The 23,102-nt window shown below is 37.5% G+C and overlaps 1 protein-coding gene across 10 annotated transcripts in view; it reads left to right on the top strand.

The window, feature by feature from the left end:
- The window catches only part of PHF14 (PHD finger protein 14), a 254,756-nt gene that overhangs the window by 42,010 nt on the left and 189,644 nt on the right, over positions 1 to 23,102 (top strand). For all 10 annotated transcript variants that reach the window (XR_011648807.1, XR_011648808.1, XR_011648809.1 and 7 more), the window contains exons 5-6: positions 3,177 to 3,336; positions 7,956 to 8,067. Coding sequence is in view for 6 of the 10 variants with exons in the window: in XM_023588955.3 (XP_023444723.1) it covers positions 3,177 to 3,336; positions 7,956 to 8,067 (272 nt within the window). In the remaining 4 variants the exon portion in view is untranslated. The remainder of the gene's footprint in view (positions 1 to 3,176; positions 3,337 to 7,955; positions 8,068 to 23,102) is intronic.

The raw sequence follows: 23,102 nt of genomic DNA, 5'->3' as shown, positions 1-23,102 counted from the left end.
GAAGTCCATGCAACAGTTCACATCTAGAATCAACTTTGGATGCCCTCTGTTCTGCTAGGTGACCTGACAGCTCAGGTGCAAGAAAATGAGATCCACATGAAGTGGCTGTGGGAGTCACCCTGACATTGGAAGCTTCATCCTTCACGAGTCAGAATGTATTCTAATGTGCCACAGACATAAGTTCCAAGGGATATGCTTTATGACTGGCGTAACTGTGCTAAATGAAGCCCAAATAAGGTGTCCATCTGGCATTTATAGTTTCCTTCAGTTCACACGCATCTGCTAGTAAGGGGTCATTTTTACCATAAGCAGTTTTTCCAGGCAACATAGTTGATATACTACCGTTACCAGGTATTGAACCCTGGACCCTCCATATGGTAGACGGATGCTCTATCAGTTGAACCACGTCTGCTTCCCTCCTTAAGCTTTTATTCATCAAGTTTTATGACAAATCTTTCCTTGAATGCCAGAGACTAAGGGAAAAAAAAAGAAAGAGAGGAAAGGAAAAAGAGAAAACACCTTCCTCAGTCCTTGCATATTGACCTCTGGAAGTGCTCTCCTTCAGATCTTATCCATACAAGTGTATGGGCCACCATGATCCTCTTCATTTCTAGACTCTCTTCCAGGCCCCTCTCTCCTGTCTTTTCTTTTCAGGCTCTAGCATACCCTTTAGTATTGCCTGAAAATCTGGTCTCTTGCTAAGAAATTCTCTCAGTTTCTGTTTATCTGTGAATATTCTAATTTTGCCCTCATTTTTGAAAGACAGTCTTGCTGGATATAGAATTCTTGGTTGGAAGTTTTTCTCTTGTAGTATCTTAAATATATCAGACCACAGTCTTCTTGCCTTCATGGTTTCTGGTGAGAAATCAGCATTTAATCTTATTGGATATCCCTTATATGTTATGCATTGCTTTTCTCTTGCTGCTCTCAGAATTCTCTTTTTGTCTTTGGTGTTTGACATTCTGATGAGTATGTATCTTGGAGTTTGGATTTTTTCGGATGGGAGTACGTTGTGCTTCTTGGACAGGGATATCTCTGTCCTTCAAGAGGGTTGGGAAATTTTCTACCATTATTTCTTCAAATATTGCTTCTGCCTGTTTTACATTCTCTTCTTCTGGGACACCCATGACATGTATGTTTACTCGCCTTTTGCTGTCATTTAGTTCCCTGAGACCTTGTTCAATTTTTTCCATTCTTCATCCGTTCTTTTGTATGTTCACTTTCAGAGGCCATTTATTCAAGCTCACCAATCCTTTCTTCTGCCTCCTCAAATCTGCTATTATGTGATTCCAATGTTTTTTTAAATTTCATTGATTGTACCTTTAATTCCCATAAGATTTGCTATTTGTCTATGTATGCTTTCAAATTCTTCTTTGTGCTCATCTCATTGAATTTATTAAGGAGATTTGTTAGAACATCTATGACTAGTTGTCTCAATTCCTTTATGTCATCTGGAGGATTATCTTGTTCCTTTAACTGGGCCATAGCTTCCTGTTTCTTGGTGTGGGTTGTAATCTTTTGTTGGTGTCTTGGCATCTGGCTAACTAGAGTATTTATTCTGGGTGCAGTTTTTCTCTTCAGTTTAGGGCCTCCTATCCTTTCTTCCTTGCTTGTTGTGCAGTAGGAGCCAAGCATGTAGTTGGTGCTGTAAGACAGAGTCATAGCTGTGTGGAATAATCCAAGTGCAGGCCTAGACTGTAGTTGCCCAGAGACTGATGAAGCTTCACATCCCTTTCTCCCTGGCCTGGGGCCAGGATGGAGCCGCAGGTGTGGGCGGCAAACTATGCAGTGTGGATACAAGATGACTGCAGTTGCCCTGGTAGACTTCTGATTTTCAGTCTATGCCAGCCAAAGTTACCTGCAATTACCTGTATAGGCTGGTGCAGGGCTCCTCAGCCTCCTCCTTGCCAGAGGCAGGGCTGAAGCCTAGGCTACGGCTGCAGGCTGATCTACATGAAGGAAACTGGTTCCTGCTGACACTGAGAGTTTCAGTCAGCCCAGCTTCCCCACAAGCTGTGGTGGAGTCAAAATGGTGGCTACTCTCCTCTTTCTGTCTTGGTCTGGTTCATATCCCAGCTCTTCCCAGGGTTATATCTTAGCCAGCTGAGTCTATCAAATCAGTAGCCTAAATTGGCAGCCAACCATCTCCTCGTCTCCTGTTTTTTGGGAAATGGAGCTTCTTATTCCAGCCACAGACTAGCTCCTGGGGCGGCTTATGCTGCCAGAGTAGGAAAATCACCAGCCTCCGTGGGCTGGCTGGTAATTTCACAGAGGCTAGTGCAGGTCCCCACAGCTTCCTCCTTCCTGGAGGTTTCACTGGGGCCTAGGCTAGAGCTGCAATCTGATCTGGATGGAAAGAAGCCGGTCCCCACCAGCACTGGGATTCTCAGTCTGCCCTGCTTCCCCTCATGCCAGTTGTGGAATTAAGATGACGATTCCCGGCCTCTTTCTGACTTGGACAGGTTCAAACTTTAGTTGTTCTCAGGATTATACTTTAGCCTGCTGATTTACTCATCAGTAGCTGAAATTGGTGCCCAACCATTTCTTCCTCCCCATTTTGGGGACGTGGAACTTTCAATTCCAGCCGCAGAACAGCTCCTGAGGCAGCTTGTGCCTCCAGTGGAGAATGGGCTCCGGCCTCCGGGGTGTGGAGCGCTCTACTTAGGAAGCTTCTCTGCAGATGGGCAATCTCCTCCTTTCACTCCTTCCAACGATGTTGCAGGATGCTGTTCTGGTCTCCTGGAACCCCCAAGCAGGTGCTTTGGCTAGCTCCAGAGAGCTCTGTGTGTTTGCTAACTGCCCTGTAGCAGGAGCTGACTGTAGGAGGTCCTTACTCTGCTGCCATCATGATGGTTCTCACTAATCCAATTCCTTTTTAATGACAACTCATATTTTTATGCTATTTTCCCTCTGTTAATTCTTTTCCAGTAAGGATAAAACTACTTTAATGTATCACTTAAAATGTCATTTATTTCCTTGCATATACCATGCTAGGTGAAAAGTACTTTTATAAAATGAATTCATTTTTATGTTTTTACTTTATTATCATTTTAGAAACCATTGGTTCAGTATTTTTCTCTACATTCCTTCCCTTCCCTTCTTAGTTTTGTGATTTTATAAGTGTGCAATAAAAATGTAAGCACTGTTGAATCATACTATCTTTTTTCCTTTTTTAGGTTGCTATGGGGTTGATGGAGAGAGTGACTCTATTATGAGTTCAGCTTCTGAAAACTCCACTGAACCTTGGTTTTGTGATGCCTGTAAATGTGGTGTTTCCCCTAGCTGTGAACTGTGTCCCAATCAAGATGGAATTTTCAAGGAGACAGATGCTGGAAGGTTGATATCATTTTTCTGTTGGGTTAATATCCTTGATTTATATTCATATGCCTCTTACTATCCTGTTCTATTTATGGTTTTTTGAGTTACACACTTTCATTTGATTGCTTCTTTGTAGATTTTTGGCCCAGAGGAAATGGCCAGTAGGCTACAGATACTGATGGGAAGGAAAGGGAAGGCCATCATTTTAGTTTGCCAAAGGGCTGCTGATGCAAAGTACCAGAAATGGGTTGCATTTTATAATGGGAAATTTATTTGAGGAAAAGCTACTATTAGAGATACTTTCTCACCAAAAGCAGCTATTGTTGATTCTAGCATCCTGCTACCTTTGTTTTTTTTTAATTTTTAATCACATTTGACAGAGATAATATCAATATAGGAAGATTCTCAAAAAAAAAAAACAAAAAACAAAAAAAAACTCCATTAGCAAAAATGCCAAAGAACATTTACAAAATATTTTTACAATAGAAAAACTGGCAATCACGTAGATCGTAAACAATAATATAAATGCACTGTAAGTTATATTCTTTTAAAGATTTATTTTTTTCTGCCCCCCTCCTTCCCACCCTTGTCTGCTCTCTCTCTCCATTTGCTGTACATTCTTCTTTGTCTGCTTGTATTCTCATTAGGCGGCTCTGGGAACTGATCCTGGGACCTTCCCGAGTGGAAAAGAGACGATTACTCTCTTGCGCCACCTTAGCTCCCTGTTCTGCTATGTCTTCTTATTTTCTGTCCTCTGTGTCTCATGTTGCATCATCTTGCTGTGCCAGCTCTCCACCTCATCCGGCACTCCACTTGGGCCAGCTTGCCCTCACCAGGAGGCCCTGGGCATCGAACCCTGGACCTCCTTTATGGTAGACAGGAGCCCAATGGGTGGACCATATCTGTTTCCCTATAAGTTGCATTCTTTTTTTTTTTCTTCAAGGTTTATTTTTTATTTATTTCCCTCCCCTTCCCTCCCTCCCCCCAGTTGTCTGCTCTCTGAGTCCATTTGCTGTGTGTTCTTCTGTGTCTGCTTGTATTCTTGTCAGCAGCACTGGGAACCTTGCATTTCTTTTTTGTTGCGTCATCTTGCTACATCAGCTCTCCATGTGTGTGGTGCCACTCCTGGGCAGGCTGCAGCTCTCCTTATGGGGTGGACTCCTTGTGTGTGAGGCTCTTCTATGCGGGGGACACCCCTGTGTGGCACGGCGCTCCTTGGGCACATCAGCACTGCACATGGTCCAGCTCACCACATGGGTCAGGAGGCCCTGGGTTTGAACCCTGGACCTTCCATGTGGTAGGTGGATGCTCTGTCAGTTGAGCCACATCCGCTTCCCTATAAGTTGCATTCTTAAGCTACATTACATAATCACCAAAATAATTAGCTTTGGAAAAGATTAGTGAAATAGGAAAATGCTCAAGATGTAAGTTAAAGAAAAGTCAGAACATAAAACTATCAGGTCTAGTAATCTCTGCCTTCTTCTCCAGAATCTCCTGTGTCCTGGAATTTAGCTGTGGGCAGCTAGGCATGGGGCTTGTCTTTTTCCAGCCCTCATCTATCAGACTTGCTCTTTCCCCAAGTTCAGCTGTGAGCTATTAGGCATATGCCTCAATTCTTACCTCGGCCTTGGCTCCTTTAACCTTTCAGGGCTTCTGTTTTCCTGGAGTCCTATATCTCACATGGCAGAATCAATATATGCTTTATCTTATCCTCTGTGTGTCCGTTTATATCAGACCCAGCAAAAGGGTGGAGCCTCAATGACCTAGTCCAATCAAAAACAATCTAATAAAAATGAAAGGAGAGAAAAGCAATCTAGTCAAGTGATTTAAAGTGAATCAAATGCCAGGATTTTTAACCTTTTTTGTTCCATGGACTCCTTTGCCAGTCAGATTAAAACCACAGATCCCTTCACAGAATGTAGAGGCAGATAATTTCATGACAGTCAAAATCAGCATGTATTTAAATTAAATTTTAGGATTATTCAAAATTATGTTTTACAGCTTTCCCATAATTTCAATTCCTGATATCGTAAAATGATTCAGCAGCTGTTCAAATGGTCATTTTTGGCAAACGTTTAGAAATTGGAGTTTTCCTATGGCGTCATAAAACTGTCTCCGCCATCCTTACCAACAGTTTTGCAGGCAGTTATCCACTACACTCAGAACATGCTACATCAAAATAAAAACCATACTAGGTCCATACTGTACTGTGTATTATTTAATAAATATATCATATCCGGCACCAACACGTGCCTACAAGAATAGTGCTCCACTTGGTGTGCCCTTCACACAGCCAGTATGCTGTAGCACCATTGACTCTAGAGAGAGACTTGGAAGGTAAGGCACCAGTGTTTCACTGACCTGGTTACCTCGAAATATTTTGAAGGTTTGTAGTATTATCTTAATGCAAGGAATAAATTGCCAAGAAGATTTGACAAGCCATTTAGCTTTCTCGTTTGAAATGAAAAGCAACAGAAAAGAAAGAGTATTGTATGGAAAGAAAGGGTTTTGAAATTCATTTCTGTCATATGGGCTATAAATAAACTTTTTTCTCTCTTGAGTCTGAGTGGGAGTCACAAATTTGACTTAGAAAATTATGTAATTTAATGTGAGAAATGTTAGTAGATTTTCATCATTAAATTTTAATTTCATTTCTTAGGGAGAAGATTTTACCCTGTCATAAGTGGTCATATAAACCTGAATGTAGGGAAATATTCAACATACTCTCCTTGCCTCTGACCTTGGTTGGGTGTGCTCCAGGCTACTGTGAAATGAAATGTGGCTATGAGCTGAATTCCTTAATTTTAAAAATAAGTGTTATTATACGATAGAAGGAGCACTGAATTCTTTAAGTCTCAATTCTGTCGCTTCACTTGCTAGCGCTTTTCTCTTTGGAAATCATTTGATCCTTCTGAGTCCATTTCTTTACAAAATGTTATATGGTGGTTTTGTGTGGTACTTACTTTCTATTCCTTTCCCCAATTACATCTGTCATCATAGCTCTAAACAAAATGGATGGTAAGGTAACAAGGAAGATTATTCTTTTTTGATTATCCTAATTTGTCTTAATTACAAAGTATGTTCAGCTACACGTATGAATAAAAAGTTATTTAGAGCTGGTATTAAAAAGAACCAAAATTGTCTCAGCTGCAAATTTCACTGACTTCCGTGTGTTTTAATAAAGACTGACACTGGCGAACTCGCGTGGGTGGTTGGGGGAAATAACACATTTGTTCGCCAATCGCAGTGAAATGGCAGTTTGTATCTGTGGTGTTTGTGTGGCATGTACTAAGACATTTTAAGAAGGGCAGTGTGAAACAAGCAGTTAGCTGTTGGGTTTATCAAAGATAAACTCTTACAGAGTGCAGCAGCATTTACTACACCAGTGGAGCATGAATAAACTAAGCAAATTTTAGAGAAAAGCAGCTACTTGCTGAAGATGTGTATCTTTATATTGAACTCCATAGAAACCATTTGGGAGGTTGGATGAAAACATTCTATCAAGAAATCTCAAAAGGAAACCTTGGATTTTTTTCCATATAAGAAAATTTTTAAAACTTTGTGACTCTTTTCCACAGTATCTCTATAAACTAGTTCTTAGTCCTATTCCCTTAAAACTCATACTGCATCATGAAATAAGTGTATAGCATTCATACCTCTTAAGTTGTGAGAAAGCACAATGTTATTAATGTGTTCATAAGGTTAAGAAATAATTGCTATCTCATTTTTTACCTCACTTCCCCTTATTTTTACAGAAGTGATACAGATTTGCTGTTTAAATTTCAAAGTCACTTATCCCAGATATTGTTGGGTTGTCAGCAAGCAGAAAGTGTGCCTAATTTGTGATTAAAAGGTTCAGAGTAGCTTTTTAAAAACATGAAGTAGAGCATTTGTCTTTTTTTCTTTTCTTTTCCTTTTTAGTGTGTTGAAACCCAGAGTATTCTTTGCTTATTGTTACAATATCATTCAAGCTTTAAAAAATATTTATGTGTGAGGCATACGTTTTGGTATATAGGTTGTAGCTGAACAGATTAGATGAACGAAATTGTGTCTTCCTTGTATTATTATAGCTTTGTTCTATGTAGTCTTTTAGCAGTCACTTTCAACCTGGGAAGAAAGTTAAGCTGTACACCAAAATTTTGTGCTTAAGGATTGCCCAATAGCTTTTGGAAAAGACTAACAAGGAAGAGAAATTTTACCTAATTATTGCAGAGTAATAACTTGACAGTTCTTAAATTAGGATCCTTAATTCTCAAAGCGCTTAAAATAATGAATGTGAATAGTTTTCTGTGATATGAAAATGATATTTTGTTTTATTTGAATAGAGTTTTATCTAAATATTTAAGAATAATAGGTAAGTGCAAAGTGCAGTGAAACTTCAGTGAAAGACAGTTACATAGTTAACTCTCAGTTTTGACTAAGCCGGAAAAGGTAGTGCTTACTGCAGTCCCATTTCCTAAAACTAAATATATCATTCTACATGTATTCCATATTCTTCAGTTGTGTAGCTGTGATATAAGATTTGACCACAGAAATTTTTCAGTAGTATTTTGAGATGACAAATATTTTGTATGCTCATTTTCCATGTGACAATTTCATAAGATGGTTTGATAGCAAAATCTTATCTTTTCGTATAGGTGGGTTCACATTGTTTGTGCCCTTTATGTTCCTGGAGTAGCCTTTGGAGATATTGACAAATTGCGACCAGTTACACTAACAGAAATGAACTATTCCAAATATGGTGCCAAGGTGAGACAAAGTGTTTTCTATGTCTAAAAGAGAAAGTTTTTTCCTTTAGTTTAAATGGATTTTTATTAATATTGTTGACTATAGAAATGCTTATTAGTAATCATACTATTTGTAGGATTTAGTGCTAAGAATCATTTATTATTGACTGTAATTTCTACAGAAATCCATCAATATATATTTTGCTATGTATTCTTAATTTAGAATACCTGTGGAAGAAAATGATAATTGATACTATTGTTATTTCCCTGGGTATTTAACATGCTGCCTTACATCTTGTAAACTGAGACCAAATCCTCATTTATAATCTGTTCTATCAATTATACAAATATAATTTCAGGCTTTACTTTTGAAGTTGAATTTCTCAATTATGAAATAGAGTATAAGAAGCACCTTTTATTTTAATCACATTTCAAGGACTGGTTTTATATTTGTGACTACATACATAACCTTAAGCCTAGCAAATGGTTTTCAGCCTTGAAAATTTATAAATTGAACATTAGGATTATAAGCCAACAAAAATGCCCAGTTATTACTTTAGTTTTATAGTTAGTACAATATCCATGTGATACTAGAGCTAATTAGGCACTCATTCATATTCTCTTTCCTTTACTGTCTGTTGCAGAATTGAGAAGGAAGACTTTTTTTTTTTAATACCACCCCACCACTAACATCTTAGTGTGGGACCTGTGTTACAATTGATTATTGCACCTTAAAAAAAATTTAATTTTAAAAGATTAAACCTTATTTTTAGAGAAGTTTTAGATTTACATTTACAGAAAAATATTAAACCGAAAGTGTAGGGAATTCCCACATGTCCCCACACTTATACCCACACCTTTGTATTTTCCCCTATTATTGACATCTTAGATTAGTATGGTACGTTTGTTACAGTTGATGAACCAATATTGAAGCATTGCTACTAACCAAAGTCTGCAGTTTACATTATGATTTATACTTTGTGCTGTACAGTTCCACAGGTCTTGACAAATGCATGTCATGTTGCTGTCATTGCGGTATCATATAGAAGAATCTCACCATCCCAGATATGCCCTTTGTTCTACCCATTCACCCTTTCCCCTCCCTTCTGAGCTCCTGGTAACCACTATCTTTATATCAATGTTACAAGTTAAAATTATAATAACAATAAATCTTCTCTGGTCTGTGGTTACTCTCTCCCTTTAAGATTATTCCTTCCCCAATCTTGAGGGATTTGGGATGGTGTCTGCTCTGAGTGCTTCAGAGATAGCACATTTTAAAAATAGTGGTATTAACTATAATCTGTGGTTTAACTTAGGATTCTTTGCATAGTATAGTTCCATAGATTTAAAAAATTTTATTGTTTTTTTTTGGTAATTATACTAATTTTTTAAAAACTAATTACTTTGTTTCGATTGATGAAAAATTATTAAAATAAATGCTATTAACTATTGTCCATAGTGTACAGTAGATGTATTTTTTCCATATACCACCCAATTAACACCTTGTATTAGTATTGTACATTTATTGTAATTCATGAAAGAACATCCTTCTACTATTAACTATAGTCTTTTGTCTACAATAGGGTTAACTGTGTTATATAACCCGGGGTTTTCTTTTAATTTTCATTCTAGTAACATACAACCTAAAGTTTCCCGTTGAACTACATTCCATCTATATAATTCACTGCTGATAATTACATTCACTATACTCTGCTACCATCATCACCATCCATTTCCAAACTTTTATATCAACCTAAATAGAAATTCTGTACAAATTAAGCATCAGTTCCCCATTCTCTAACCCCAAACCTAGTAACTTACATTCTACATAATAACTATACAATATTGTTTAACATAATTAGTTCATTTCAGTGAGATAATACAATGTTTGTCCTTTTGTGTCTTATTTCACTCAACATAATGTCCTCAAGGTTCATCCATATTGTCATATACATAAGAACTTCATTCCATTTTACAGCAGAATAATATTCCATTGTATGTATAAAGCACATTTTGGTTACCATTTGTTGGTTGATGGACACTTGGGTTGCTTCCATCTTTTGGCAATTGTGAATAATGCTGCTGTGAACATCAGTGTGCATATATCAGTTTGAATCGCTGCTTTTAGTTCTTAAGCATATATACCTAGTAGTGGGATTGTTGGGTCATATGGTCAGTTCTGTATTTCCTGACGAACTGCCAAACTGTATTCCAGAGTAGCTACACTATTTTATGTTGCCACCAGCAATGACTAAGTATATCTGTTTCTCCGCATCCTCTCCAACACTTAAAGGTTTCTGTTTTTTTTTTTTAAAGTAGCCATTCTTGTGGGTGTGAAATTATAGCTCATTGTGGTTTCGACTGGCATTTCCCTAATAGTGATGTTTAGCATCTTTTCAGCTATTTGTGTATGCTCTTTGGAGAAATGTCTGTTCAAATCTTAGGCCCATTTTTTAATTGGGTTTTTTGTCTTTATGTTGTTGAGTTGTAGGATTTCTTTTTATATTCTGGATAGTAAACCCTTATCTGATATGTGGTTTTCACATATATTCTCCCATGGATTAAGTTGTCTATTTACTTTTGATAGAGTCTTTTGATGCACAAATGGTTTTTAAAAAATTTTTTATTTGAGAATATGTGAGTTAACAGAGCAATAATGCATACTATATAGGACTCTATATTAACCTGCTACTAACACCTTATATTGTTTTGACATATTGGTTACAAATGATGAAAAAATATCATCATGATACTGCTGCTATCCATAGTCCATAGGTTATGTTTTTTGTATTTTTCCCACAAACCATTCTATTATTAACACCATATTTTAGTATTGTATATTTGTTATAGTTCATGAGAGAACATTATCATATTTGTATTCTTAACCACAGCCCATCATTCATCTAGGTTTGCTATATTATCGTCTCCTGCTAATGAATGGATAACCAAAATATGCACCCTTAGTGGCTTACAATTTCATCACAGAGTTGTGCTGTCATCATTTCAGTTCATTTCATAACATTTCATTACTCCAAAAAGGAAAATTCCCATATCCCCTTATAGACTCCTATTATTGACCCTTACCACTGATATAGTACCTTCTTTGACATTGCTGTGAAAATATTGCAGTATTAATGCTAACTATAGTCTATATATTACATTTGTTATTTTTTCCCATGTACCTCCATATTTTTAACACCTTGTAGTGGAGGAACATTCTTGTATTCGTACTGTTAATTACAATCGTCAACCAGCACCAAAATCACTGTTAATGAAATTGGAACACATATGACAACTTGCGTGAACCTTGAGCACATTATGTTGACTGAAATAAACTAGACATGAAAGGACAAAAATTGTATGGTCTTAATAAACTAAATACAATGAGTATAAACTCATAGAGTTAAACTATATAGTATAGGTTACTAGAAGATAGAATAAGGTTTGAAAAGGCAGAGCTGATGCTGAATGTGTGTAGAATGTTGCATAAAGGGAATTGTAAATGTGGGGAAATAGAGATGATGGTAATATATTATAGTGAGTCAGCACTGCTGATATATAAATGTGTTTGTGGCTGCAAATGGTAGCCTAGGGAGGTTAATGTCAACTGTAAGAAAACTAGAGAATATTCATTGCTTGTGCTTTGGGTGTAAAGTTTAAGAAACCACCCGATGACGAAATCTTGAAGATATTTCCCTACATTTTGTTTTAGGAGTTTTAAGGCTCTAGCTTTTATATTTAGTTCCTTGATCCATTTTGAGTTAATTTTTGTATAAGCTGTGAGATACAGTCATCCTTTTATTTTATTTTTTTTTCAACTATGGATATCCAGTTTTCCCAGCATAATTTTTTGAATAATCTGTTCTGACCCAACTAGGAGTATATGATAGCCATGTCAAAAATCACTTGACTGTAGATGTGAAGGTCTATTTCTGAATTCTTGATTCAGTTCCATTGGTCAATATTGTCTATCTTTATGCCAGGACCATGCTGGTTTTTTAATTTTTTTTTTTTGTTTTTAGTCTATATTTTTTATTTTTTTAAAGATACTTAGATTACATAAATGTTACATTAAAAAATAGGATTTCCATATGCCCTGCTCCCCATGCCTCCCACATTTTCCCATGTAAACACCATCCTTAATTAGCGTGGTACATTCATTGCAATTGATAAGTGCATTTTGGTGCCTTGCCACTGAGCATGGATTATAGTTTACATTATAGCTTATACTCTTTCCCCCACAATTCTGTGGGTTATGGGACGATATGTGATGGCCTATATCTGTCATTGCAGTTTCATTCAGGACGATTTCCAAGTCCTGAAAATGCCCTCATGTTATACCTGTTTTTCCCTCTCTTTGCCCTCAGAGCCTCCAGTAACCACTGCCTCCACATCAATGTTGTAATTTCTTCCGTTGCTAGAATCCCAATAAATCTATAGCTAGAATGACAGTGAGTCCACTCTAGTCCACATTTCATTCCCCAATCCTGAGGATTCTGGGATGGTGATGTCCACTCCATCTCTAATTGAGAGGGGGCTTCGATCAATTGGATGGGACTCTATTGCTTGGACTTGTAAGCTCTGTTGTTTCCTGGTATGGCGGTTGTCCATCCTCACCTCCTTGTTTTTACCATTATGGCTAAACAGTATGCTTTAATGTCAGGAAGTGAATTCTCCAACTTTGTTCTTCTTTTGAAATTAATTTTTGGCTATTTGAGGCTTCTTACCCTTCCAGATAAATTTGGTAATTGACTTTTCCTTTTCTATAAAGAAGCCTGTTGGAATTTTTACTGGAAATGCATGGAACTATGAATCAGTTAGAGTAAAATTGACATCTTAACAATATTTAGTCTTCCAATCCATGAACACAGAATGTTCTTTCATAAATCTTTGGTTTCTTTTAGCAGTCTTTAGTAGTTTTCTAAATATAGGTCCTTTATGTCTTTGGTTAAGTATATTCCTAAATGTTTGATTCTTTTAGTCGCTATTGTGAATGTTTTTTTTCCCAGACTTCCTCTTCATCAGTAGTGTATAGAAACATTACAGATTTTTATATATTAATCTTATATCCCTCCATTTTGCTGAACTCATCTGTTAGTTCTAGTAGCTTTGTTTTTAATTTTTGGGGTTTTCTAGGTATATGGTCATAGCATCAGTGAATAGTGAAAATTTTACTTCTTCCTTTCCTATTTGGGTTCTTTTTATTTCTTTTTCTGGGCTACTCATTTTTGGGAGGTTTTGATGACAGTTTGAATCTCATTACTTGTGATTGGTTTGTTGAGGTCTTCTATTTCTTCTAGGGTCAGTTTATATTGTTCATGTGTTTCTAGGAATTTGTCCTTTTCATCTACATTGTCTTATTTTGTTGGCATATTTGCTAGAGATATTTACTGATTTCTCTTGCAATTTCTGTCTTAAACTACAGATTATTCAGTAGTGTGTAATTTAATCTCTGTATATTTGTGAATTTTCCTTTTTTTCCCATCTGTTAACTGATTTCCAGCTTCTTTCATTATGATTTGAGAAAGTGTTTTGTATAATTTCATTCTTTTTAAATTTATTGAGACTTGTTTTGTGACCCAACGTTTGGTCTATCCTAGAGAAGGATCTGTGAGCACTTGAGAAGAATGAAAATCCTGCTGTTTTGGGGTGAAAGGCTCTATTATGTCTGTTAAGTCTTGTTAATTTATCGTAGTACTCAAGCTCTCTGTTTCCTTATTAATCACCTGTCCAGATATTCTATCCAATACTGAGAGTGGAGTTTTGAAGTTTCCCGCTGTTGTTGTAGAGACGTCTGTTTCTTCTTTAAGTTTTGCCAGTGTGTGTCTCATGTATTTTGGGTCTCCCAGGATAGGCGCATAAATATTTATTACAGTTATTTCTTCTTGGTGAATTACCCTTTTTATTATTACATGATGACCTTGTTCATCCCTTATAAAAATTTTGCGTTTAAAGTGTATTTTGTCCAATATTAGTATTAGTGTTAGTCCAGATCTTTTTTGGTTACTATTTGGGTGGGATATCTTTTGCAAATCTTTCACTTTCATCCTTATTGTGTCCTTGTGTCTAAAGTAGTTTCTTGTAGACAGCATATCCATTTTGTCAGTCTTTATCTTTTAATAGGGCTTTCAATCCATTAATGTTCAGTGTTATTACTGTAAAGACTTCTCTTACTTCATCCATTTTATCCTTTGGCTTTCTGTGTCATATCTAACTATTGTTTGTAGTTTTATCCTTTTAGTTACCCTTCTTTATTTCTACACTGTGCTCCAAGTCTCTTGCTGTTGTTTTTCCCTTTCAAGCTACAGCTCTCCCTTTAGTGTTTCTAGTAAATCCTGTCTTTTAAAAAACAAACACAGTTTTTGTTTGTCTCTGAAGACTTTAAATTCACCCACTTTTTTTTTAAGATTTATCGATTTATTTTTTAATTTAATTTGTATCCCCCTTGCTGCTTGTACTTGCTGTCTGCTCTCTGTGTCCATTCACTGCATGTTCTTCTGTGTCTGCTTTTTCCCTTTGTTTCGTCATCTTGCTGTGTCAGCTCTCCATGGTGTGGGCCATTTTGCCCTCACCAGGAGGACCTGGGAATTGAACCCAGGGCCTCCCATATGGTAGATGGGAACCCAGTCGCTTGAACTACGTCTGCTTCTCCACCCACATTTTTGAAGGACATTTTTTTTTCCATTTAAATAATTCTTGGCTGGCAATTTTTCTCTTTCAGAACCATAAATACATCCTACTGCTGCTGTCTTGCATCCATGTTTTCTGATAAGTGATTGGCACTTTGTCTTATTGAGGTTCCCTTGTATGCGATGCATTTCTTTTCTCTCACTGATTTCAGAATCTTCTTATTATTTCTGGTATTTGACATCTGTGTAGTAGGTGTCTTGGAGTAAGTAAGTCTATTTGAATTTAAAATATTTCGACTTGTGTTGTCCTTCATGGGTATTAATATTTGTATTGTTCTTAAGGGTTGCGGAGTTTTCAGTAATTATTTTTTCTGATATTTTTTCTGTCCCTTTTCCTTTCTCTTCTCCTTCTGGGACACCTCTAATATGTATGTTTGTGCATTTCACATTGTTATTCAATTAATTCCCTGAGACTGTGTTCCAGTTTTTGCATTCTTTTTGTCCCCCTTTTTTTCAAGCTCAGATACTGTGTCCTCCAACTCATTTATTCTGTTCTCTATCAACTTAAATCTGCTATTTGCCTCTTGTGTCTTTTTTTAAGTTAATTTATTATTTTTAAAGAAGCTTTAGATTACATAAATTTTACATCAAAAATATAGTGAATTCCCATATATTCTACCCCTCCCCCTCACACACTCTCCCACATTAACAACATCTTTCATTAGTGGGATACATTTGTTACAATTGATGTACACACATTGAAGCATTGCCACTATCCATGGACTACAATTTATGTTATATTTTACATTCTGTCCTGCTCAGTTTTGTAGGTTATGACAAAATATACAACGGCCTGTATTCATCACTGCAGTGTCATACAGGACAATTCCAATGTCATGAAAATGCCACTTATTCTTCCCTCTCCCATCACTAAGAACCTCTGATGGCTTCTACCCTTGTATCAGTGATACAAGTTCTTCCATTGCTAGAATAATCATAAGCCTACTCAAGCCCATAGTTGTATTACCCCCTTATGTATGTTCATTCCTCAGTCTTGAGGATTTGGGAATGATGATGTCTGCTCTGTTTCTGAGTGAGAGGGGGGCTGTATTCCAAGGGGCAGATAGATGAAATTGTCTTGTTTGCAGTTGTAGATATTCTGTTTTTTTTTTTTTTAAAGACTTTTTTCATTATTTAAAAAAATTTTGTTTATTCCCTACCCCCTTGATGCTTGCTTGCTCTCTGCTCTCTGTATCCATTAGCTGCATGTTCTTCTATGTCTGCTTGTCTCCCTTTGTTGCGTCATCTTGCTGTGCCAGCTCTCTGCAGGCTCGGGCCAATGTGGGCCATCAGCTCTCTGTGCGTGCGGGCCAGCTTACCTTCAAAAGGAGACTGAGACACGAACCCAGGGCCTCCCATATGGTAGATGTGAGCCCAGTCGGTTGAGCCACATCTTTTTCCCGATATTCTCTGTTTTTTTCTGATGGGCGTTTCCTATCATAATCCTTTTGTTAGTTGTCCTGGGCGACTGCAATGAATAGGAGAGTAGGCGTTGCAGTTGTTGCTGAGATTCAGGGCTCAACCAACATATGAACAGGCCAAAGATTTAAGTTTCTGGGACATTTATTTAACAAGTATAATGCTAATTATTGGTTCAAATAAAAGGGGCAGAAGATCATGTGTAGGGAAATTTTAAATCAGTCTCACTCTGTTACATTGGGAAGTATATATTCCAATATAAGGCCCCATTGACAGGGAGCCTAATTGTGAGATTGTCTGTCCAGCCTATAGTGTCTAGATGTCTCTAGAGCCCTCAGGACCCCTGTGTTTTGAGGTACTGCAGTCAATAAGATCCTACTGAGACATGCATAAGTGTAACCTCCTGACTCACTGTGAAATCTCTTAGCCATAAAAACTCATTTGTATTTAACATTTCCCCCTTAGGTCTAGGTCTTCCAAATGCATCGCTAGTTGGTGCTTGGTAGTAATCCCTTAGTGCCAGGGAGGCTCATCCCCAGGAGTCATGTTCCACACAGGAGTGGTGGGGGGAAAGTTGTGTGTTTACGTGATGAGTTTGGCTTAGAGAAAGTCCACATTTGAGCAAGAAGGAGGCTTTCAGGAGGTAACTCTTAGGCAATATATAATACAGCTTAAATTTGAATTTCAGAAGAACAAGGTTCATAAGTACAACCATCAATATCAAGGACCTTATGTACTGGTCTGTCCTCCTTTGCTAGGCATTGCCCATATACTCGTGGGAGTCTTGCTTCTCTATTAGAGAATGTAGCAGGAATTCAATATTCTTGGTTATTGTCTGGATCTCCACCCACCCCAGTGTCCCATGATCACTTGAACATATTCATATGCCATAGAGGCATTTCCCAGGTGTAGTCCTCCCCATGCATCCCCCATCCCTGATAGCCTGCACCAGTGATTCTCGCCCACAACCTTTGTGACCTTCCTGTATAAAAAACCTCCCCAAACAAAGCTAAAAAAAGAGACAAATAAAACTAATTAGAAAATAATAAAAAAAGAATTTAAAAAATAAAGTACAATAAAAAATTTTATTCAATGTTTCTTTTATCACTGTAAGATCTGTTATCTTTTATATACAGTGACACTTACTTCTGTATGTTCCCCCAGTGTCTTATTTTTTTTTCTTTATCTTCAAAGAAACTTAAGGTTACAGAAAAGTCACAAAGAAAATAAAGGGGATTCCCATATACCCAATCCCCTTCCCCTCTCCTCTTCTCCCCCTCTCACCTACTAATAACATTTTACAGGTGTATGGTACATTTATTACAATTGCTATATAAATATTGAAGCATTGCTACAAACCAGGTCAATAGTTTACATTATATTTTACATTTTGCACTATACACTTCTACAGGTTTTGAAAAGATTATGCAGAACAATACAAAGCCCTAAAAAAGCACTATGTTCCATCCATTCTATTTTTCCTTTCCTATCCCCTGGGAACCTATGGTAACCACTAAGTTTCAGTTGTGGAAGAATATGGTTCATAGTTACATGTAACAATATGAAGGGTTTGAAATAGTTGTCTGTTTTCTTTGTCGGCGGTGGGGTCGCCCTGCCAGCACAGATGTTGGTTTCACTTTCTCTGCCGCCGCCGCGGTGGCTGTTGGAAGCCTTCCTCGCACCGCCTTCGTGAGCCGTGGACTGTCAACACACCTCACCAGCCGTGCACCAGGGACTGCTGCCGGGGCTGCTAGTCAACGAAGGGGGACTGCGCTACAAACTCACGCAAGCCACTGGCCAGGGGAAGTAGACAGCTTTATTGGCAGAAGCAGGGGAGCCAGGGTGTGCGGGCTTATGCGTGATCTACGAGTGAGTCCGGGGAAGGGGTAGTGGACAGGAGTTATATAGGGTGAACATGGAAACATTATCTGATTGGTTGGGACAGCAATATGTCTATATATGGTAACTATAGATTTACTAGACAAAATGGCGGAAGGAGATGAAATGGCGGTGCGACGCATGCGCACTGTCCTCGCCCCATGACTCAGCGCTTTGAAGACCATCCCTGAGTTTACTCAAGGGCATGTGGGGGCTAGAGTTTACTCATAGTCCCGTGTCTTGTAGCGCAAGTCTCATGGCTTGGATGGCTGCACTGCCGGGCCTTCCCTCATTCTTTATAGGCACTGCCTATTTTTCTGAGTTTTTTTAATCAAGAAAGGATAAGGATGCTGGATTTTGTCAAATGTCTTTTCTGTATCAGTGGAGAGGACTATGTACTTTTCCTTTCATTTTGTTAATATGGTGTATTACACTAATTGATTTTCTTTTTTTAAAAAATGTATTAATTTTTTTCTCTTCCCTTTCCCCCTCCACCCCCGGTTGTCTGTTCTCTGTGTCTATTCACTGTGTATTCTTCTGTGTCCACTTGCATTCTTGTCAGAGGCACTGGGAATCTCTCTTTTTTTTTTAAGATTTATTTATTTCATTTATTTCTCTCCCCTTCCTCCCCCACCCCGGTTGTCTGTTCTGTGTCTGTTTGCTGCGTCTTCTTTGTCTACTTCTGTTGTCAGCGGCATGGGAATCTGTCTCTTTCTGTTATATCATCTTGCTGCGTCAGCTCTCTGTGTGTGCGGTGTCATTCCTGGGCAGGCTGTGCTTTTTTCACGCGGGACGGCTCTCCTTGTGGGGAGCACTCCTTGCGCGTGGGGCTCCCCTATGTGGCACGGCACTCCTTGCGTGCATCAGTGCTGCATGTGGGCCAGCTCACCACATGGGCCAGGAGGCCCTGGGTTTGAACCGTGGACCTCCCATGTGGTAGGCGGACGCTCTATCAGTTGAGCCAAATCCACTTCCCGATTTTCTTGTTTTGAACCACCCTTGCATTGTATGATTCTTTTTAACGTGCTTTTGTATTTTGTGTTATTTCGCATCTGTAATCATTGGACAAATTGGCCTGTAATTTTCTTAACAAATCAATTATTGATATATATTAAAGCATAAATCCATCCTAAGTGTACAGTCAATGCTCTTTTATATAATATGGTTGTGCACCCATCACTTCAATTATTATTAGAGCATTTTCATTATTCCAATAATAATGATAATGAACAAAAAACAGAGACAACCCAAAACTCCTCACCTTTCAGTTTCTGTATACTTCCCTGCCATACACAGCTACTTTTCTGTTTCCATCTTTTTAGTTTGTAATTTCCTTTTTTTGTTGTATCTTTATATAGTTTTGGTATTAGGATGTTATTGGCCTAATAGAATGAGTTTGGTAGTTTTCCTTTCTTTTCAATATCTTTGATACGTGTGAGCAAGATTGTGAGCAAGATAGGTATTACATTGTATTAGAATTCACTTGTGAAACCATCTGGTTGTGGGTTTTTTATTTATGGGAGGTTTTTGATAACTGTTTTAATCTCTTTTCTAGTGATTGGTTTGTTGAGGTCCTCTATTTCTTTTAAGGTCAGTGTCGGTTGTTAGTTTGTTTCTAGGAAATTGTCCATTTAGTCTCCGTTTTCTAGTTTGTTGGTACATAGTTGTTCTTAGTATAAACTTTTGATCCCTTTTATTTCTGCAGGGTCGGCGGTTTGTTCGCCTTCTCATTTCTTTCTTTCTTTTTTTTTTTCATTTTCTATCTTGATTTCATTGTCAGTCTAACTGTTTGTCAATTTTGCTGATCTTGAAGAACCAACTTTAGGTTTTGTTGATTCTGGTTTTGTTTTAGTTTTCATTTTTTTCTGCTCTAATCTTTATTATTTCTTCCCTTTAGCTTGTTTTGGGATTAGTTTCTTTTTTTTTGTTCTTCCAGATGTGAATTTAGATCTTTGATTTTAGCTCATTTTATTAAATTTTTTTTTTTAGGAGGTACTGGGGTTTAAACCTGGGAGCTTATACGTGGAAAGCAGGTGCTCAGACCACTGAGCTACACATGCTACCCTCTTTTTCTTTTTTAATGTGAGCATTGAGGGCTATAAATTTTCTTTTCAGCACCATGTGTGCTGTATCTCATAAGTTTTAAGTTGTTTTGCTCTTTTCATTTATCCAAAGATATTTACTGTTTTCTCTTGCAATTTCTTCTCTGACCCACTGTTTATTTAAGAATGTATTGTTTAATCCTTATATATTTGTGAATTTCCACCTTTTTTCATTCTTTATTGATTTCTAACTTCATTCCATTATGATCAGAGAAGGTGTTTTGTATAATTTCAGTCCTTCACAATTTGTTAAGTCTTATGACCCAGTATATGGTCTTTCCTTGAGAAGGATCCATGAAAAGAATGTATTTCCTCTGGTGTTTTGTATAATTGCAGTCCTTCACAATTTGTTAAGTCTTGTCTTGTGACCCAACATATGGTCTTTCCTTGAGAAGGATCCATGAAAAGAATGTATTTCCTCTTGTCTTGGGGTATATTGCTCTGTAAATGTCTATTAGGTCTAGTTCTTTTATCATTATCCAGAGTTCTGTTTCCTTATTTATCCTCTGTCTGGTTGTTGTATCCAATCCTGACAGTGGTGTACTGAAGTCTCCAACTATTATTATTGTAGAGACTTGTATTTCTCCCTTCAGTTTTGCTGGCGTGTGCCTCATGTATCTTGGGCCACCCAAGTTAAGTGCATAAATATTTGATTGTTTTTCTTTTTGCTGAATTGCCCCTTTTATTAATGTATAATGACCTTCTTCATCCCTTATGACAGTTTTGCAGTTAAAATCTATTTTGTCAGACATTAACATTGCTCCTTCAGGTCTTTTTCGGTTACTATTTGTGTGGAAAATTTTTCCAGATTTTCTCTTTTTCAGCCTGATTATGTCCTTTTATCTGAGGTGAGTGTCTTGTAGACAGCAGATAGATAGCTCCTATTTCTTTATCCATTCTATCAATCTATGTCTTTTGATTGGGAAATCAATCCATTAATGTTTAATTTTATTACTGTGAAGGCTTTACTTACTTCATTTTCTCCTTTGGCCTTCCGTTGTCAGATCTCACTATTGTCTTTTTACCCTTTAAGTTAACCTTACTAATTGTCTTTATCCTAACTAGTCTCCCAAGTCTCTCATGCTTGTCTTTTCCTTTTTTGTCTGCAGCAGTCCCTTTAGTATCTCTTGTAAATCTCATCTTTTGTTAACATACTCTGTTTTTGTTTGTATCTGAAGATTTTATGTTCACCCTCCATTTTTCAAGAACAGTTTTTCTGGATAAAGAATTCTTGGCTGGCAGTTTTTCTCTTTCAGTACTTTAAATACATCATATCACTTTCTTCTCACCTCCATGGCTTCTGATGAGAGATCAGCACTTAGACTTATTGAGCTCCTCTTGTATGTGATGCATTGCTATTCTCATGCTCCTTTTAGAATCCTTTCTTTATCTCTGATATTTGACATTCTTAATTGTATTTTGGAGTAAATTATTTTTGGATACATTCTGTCTGGGGGTGTGTTTTCCTTCTTGGATATTGATATGTATACCTTTTATAAGGGGTGGGAAGTTTTCATTTATTACTTCCTCAAATATTCTTCTGTCCTTTTCTTGTTCTCTTCTGGGATGGCTGTAACATGTATATTTGTGTGTTTCATGTTGTTATTCTATTCTCTGAGACCCTGTTCCATTTTTTTTGTATTTTCTCTTTCTCTTCTCCTGTCTTCAAGTTCAGATGCTCAGTCCTTCAAGTCACCAATTCTATCCTCAGCCAATTCAAATCTGCTGTTATATGCCTCTCATGTGTTTTTAATCTCATCCATTTTTTTTTCATTGCCATAAGCTATGTTAAATTTTTTGTAGCCAGTTGTTTCCATTTGTTCTTTATGTTCATCCAGTATCTTCTTTTTCTTTTCATTTTAAAAATAATTCATTGAACTATATCATTCATACATCATTCATGCATAAACAGACATAAACAATAAGTATATAGTAGAATTTATGAACTTTGAAAACATATGTGTAGTATCATACAGTGCTCCCATACATCACCTCACCACACATACCTTGCATTGCTCTGAAACAGTTTTAACAAATTATGAAAGAGCATCATCAAAGTTTTTTTTTTTAAAGATTTATTTATTTATTTATTTCTCTCCCCTTCTTCTCCGCCCCCCTCCCTGCGCAGTTTTCTGCTCTCTGTGTCCATTCACAGTGTGTTCTTCTGTGACCACTTCTATCCTTAGCAGCACTGGGAATCTTTGTCTCTTTTTGTTGTGTCATCTTGTTGTGTCAGCTCTCCACGTGTGAGGCGCCATTCTTTGGCAGGGTGCACTTTCTTTCACGCTGGGCAGCTCTCCTTACAGGGCGCACTCCTTGTGCGTGGGGCTCCCCTACGTGGAGGATACCCCTGCATGGCAGGGCACTCCTTGCGTGCATCAGCATTGCACATGGGCCAGCTCCACATGGGTCAAGGAGGCCTGGGGTTTGAACCACAGACCTCCCATGTGGTAGGCGGACACACTATCCATTGGGCCAAGTCCACTTCCCCATCAAAGTATTGCTTCAAACTATAGTATGTTCCTTACATTTGTTTTCCCTTCAACCCATGCTATTTTTGTTGTTGTAAACAATTTGATTTATGTAAAGTGTACAATCAGTGGCATTTGGTATAATCACCAAGTTGTACATTCATTACTTCAGTTGATATTAGATGATTTTCATTATCCCCCCCAAAAAGAAAAGCAACTAAAACAAACCACTCTTTTACCCATATGTTAGTGCTATTAATTACAAATCCTGTCATGTGCTTTTGCCATTTCTATTAATATACAAATATTTACAAACAATGTTTTACCAGTTCTGCTCAGGTTAAACCTCAGCTTTCCATTCTCTAGCCACCTTCTAATCTAGGCTGACTTATATTCTAGCTATTAACTCCATGAGTTACTAATTATATTTAGTTCGTAGTAGCAAAATCATACAATCTTTGTCCTTTTGTGGCTGGCTTTCTTCATTCAACAGTGTTC

Source organism: Dasypus novemcinctus, chromosome 5 (assembly GCF_030445035.2).
Source record: "Dasypus novemcinctus isolate mDasNov1 chromosome 5, mDasNov1.1.hap2, whole genome shotgun sequence".
NCBI lineage: Eukaryota > Metazoa > Chordata > Mammalia > Cingulata > Dasypodidae > Dasypus > Dasypus novemcinctus.
Note: the sequence above shows the minus strand (reverse complement) of the source record. Positions and strands in the feature narration are given on the sequence as shown.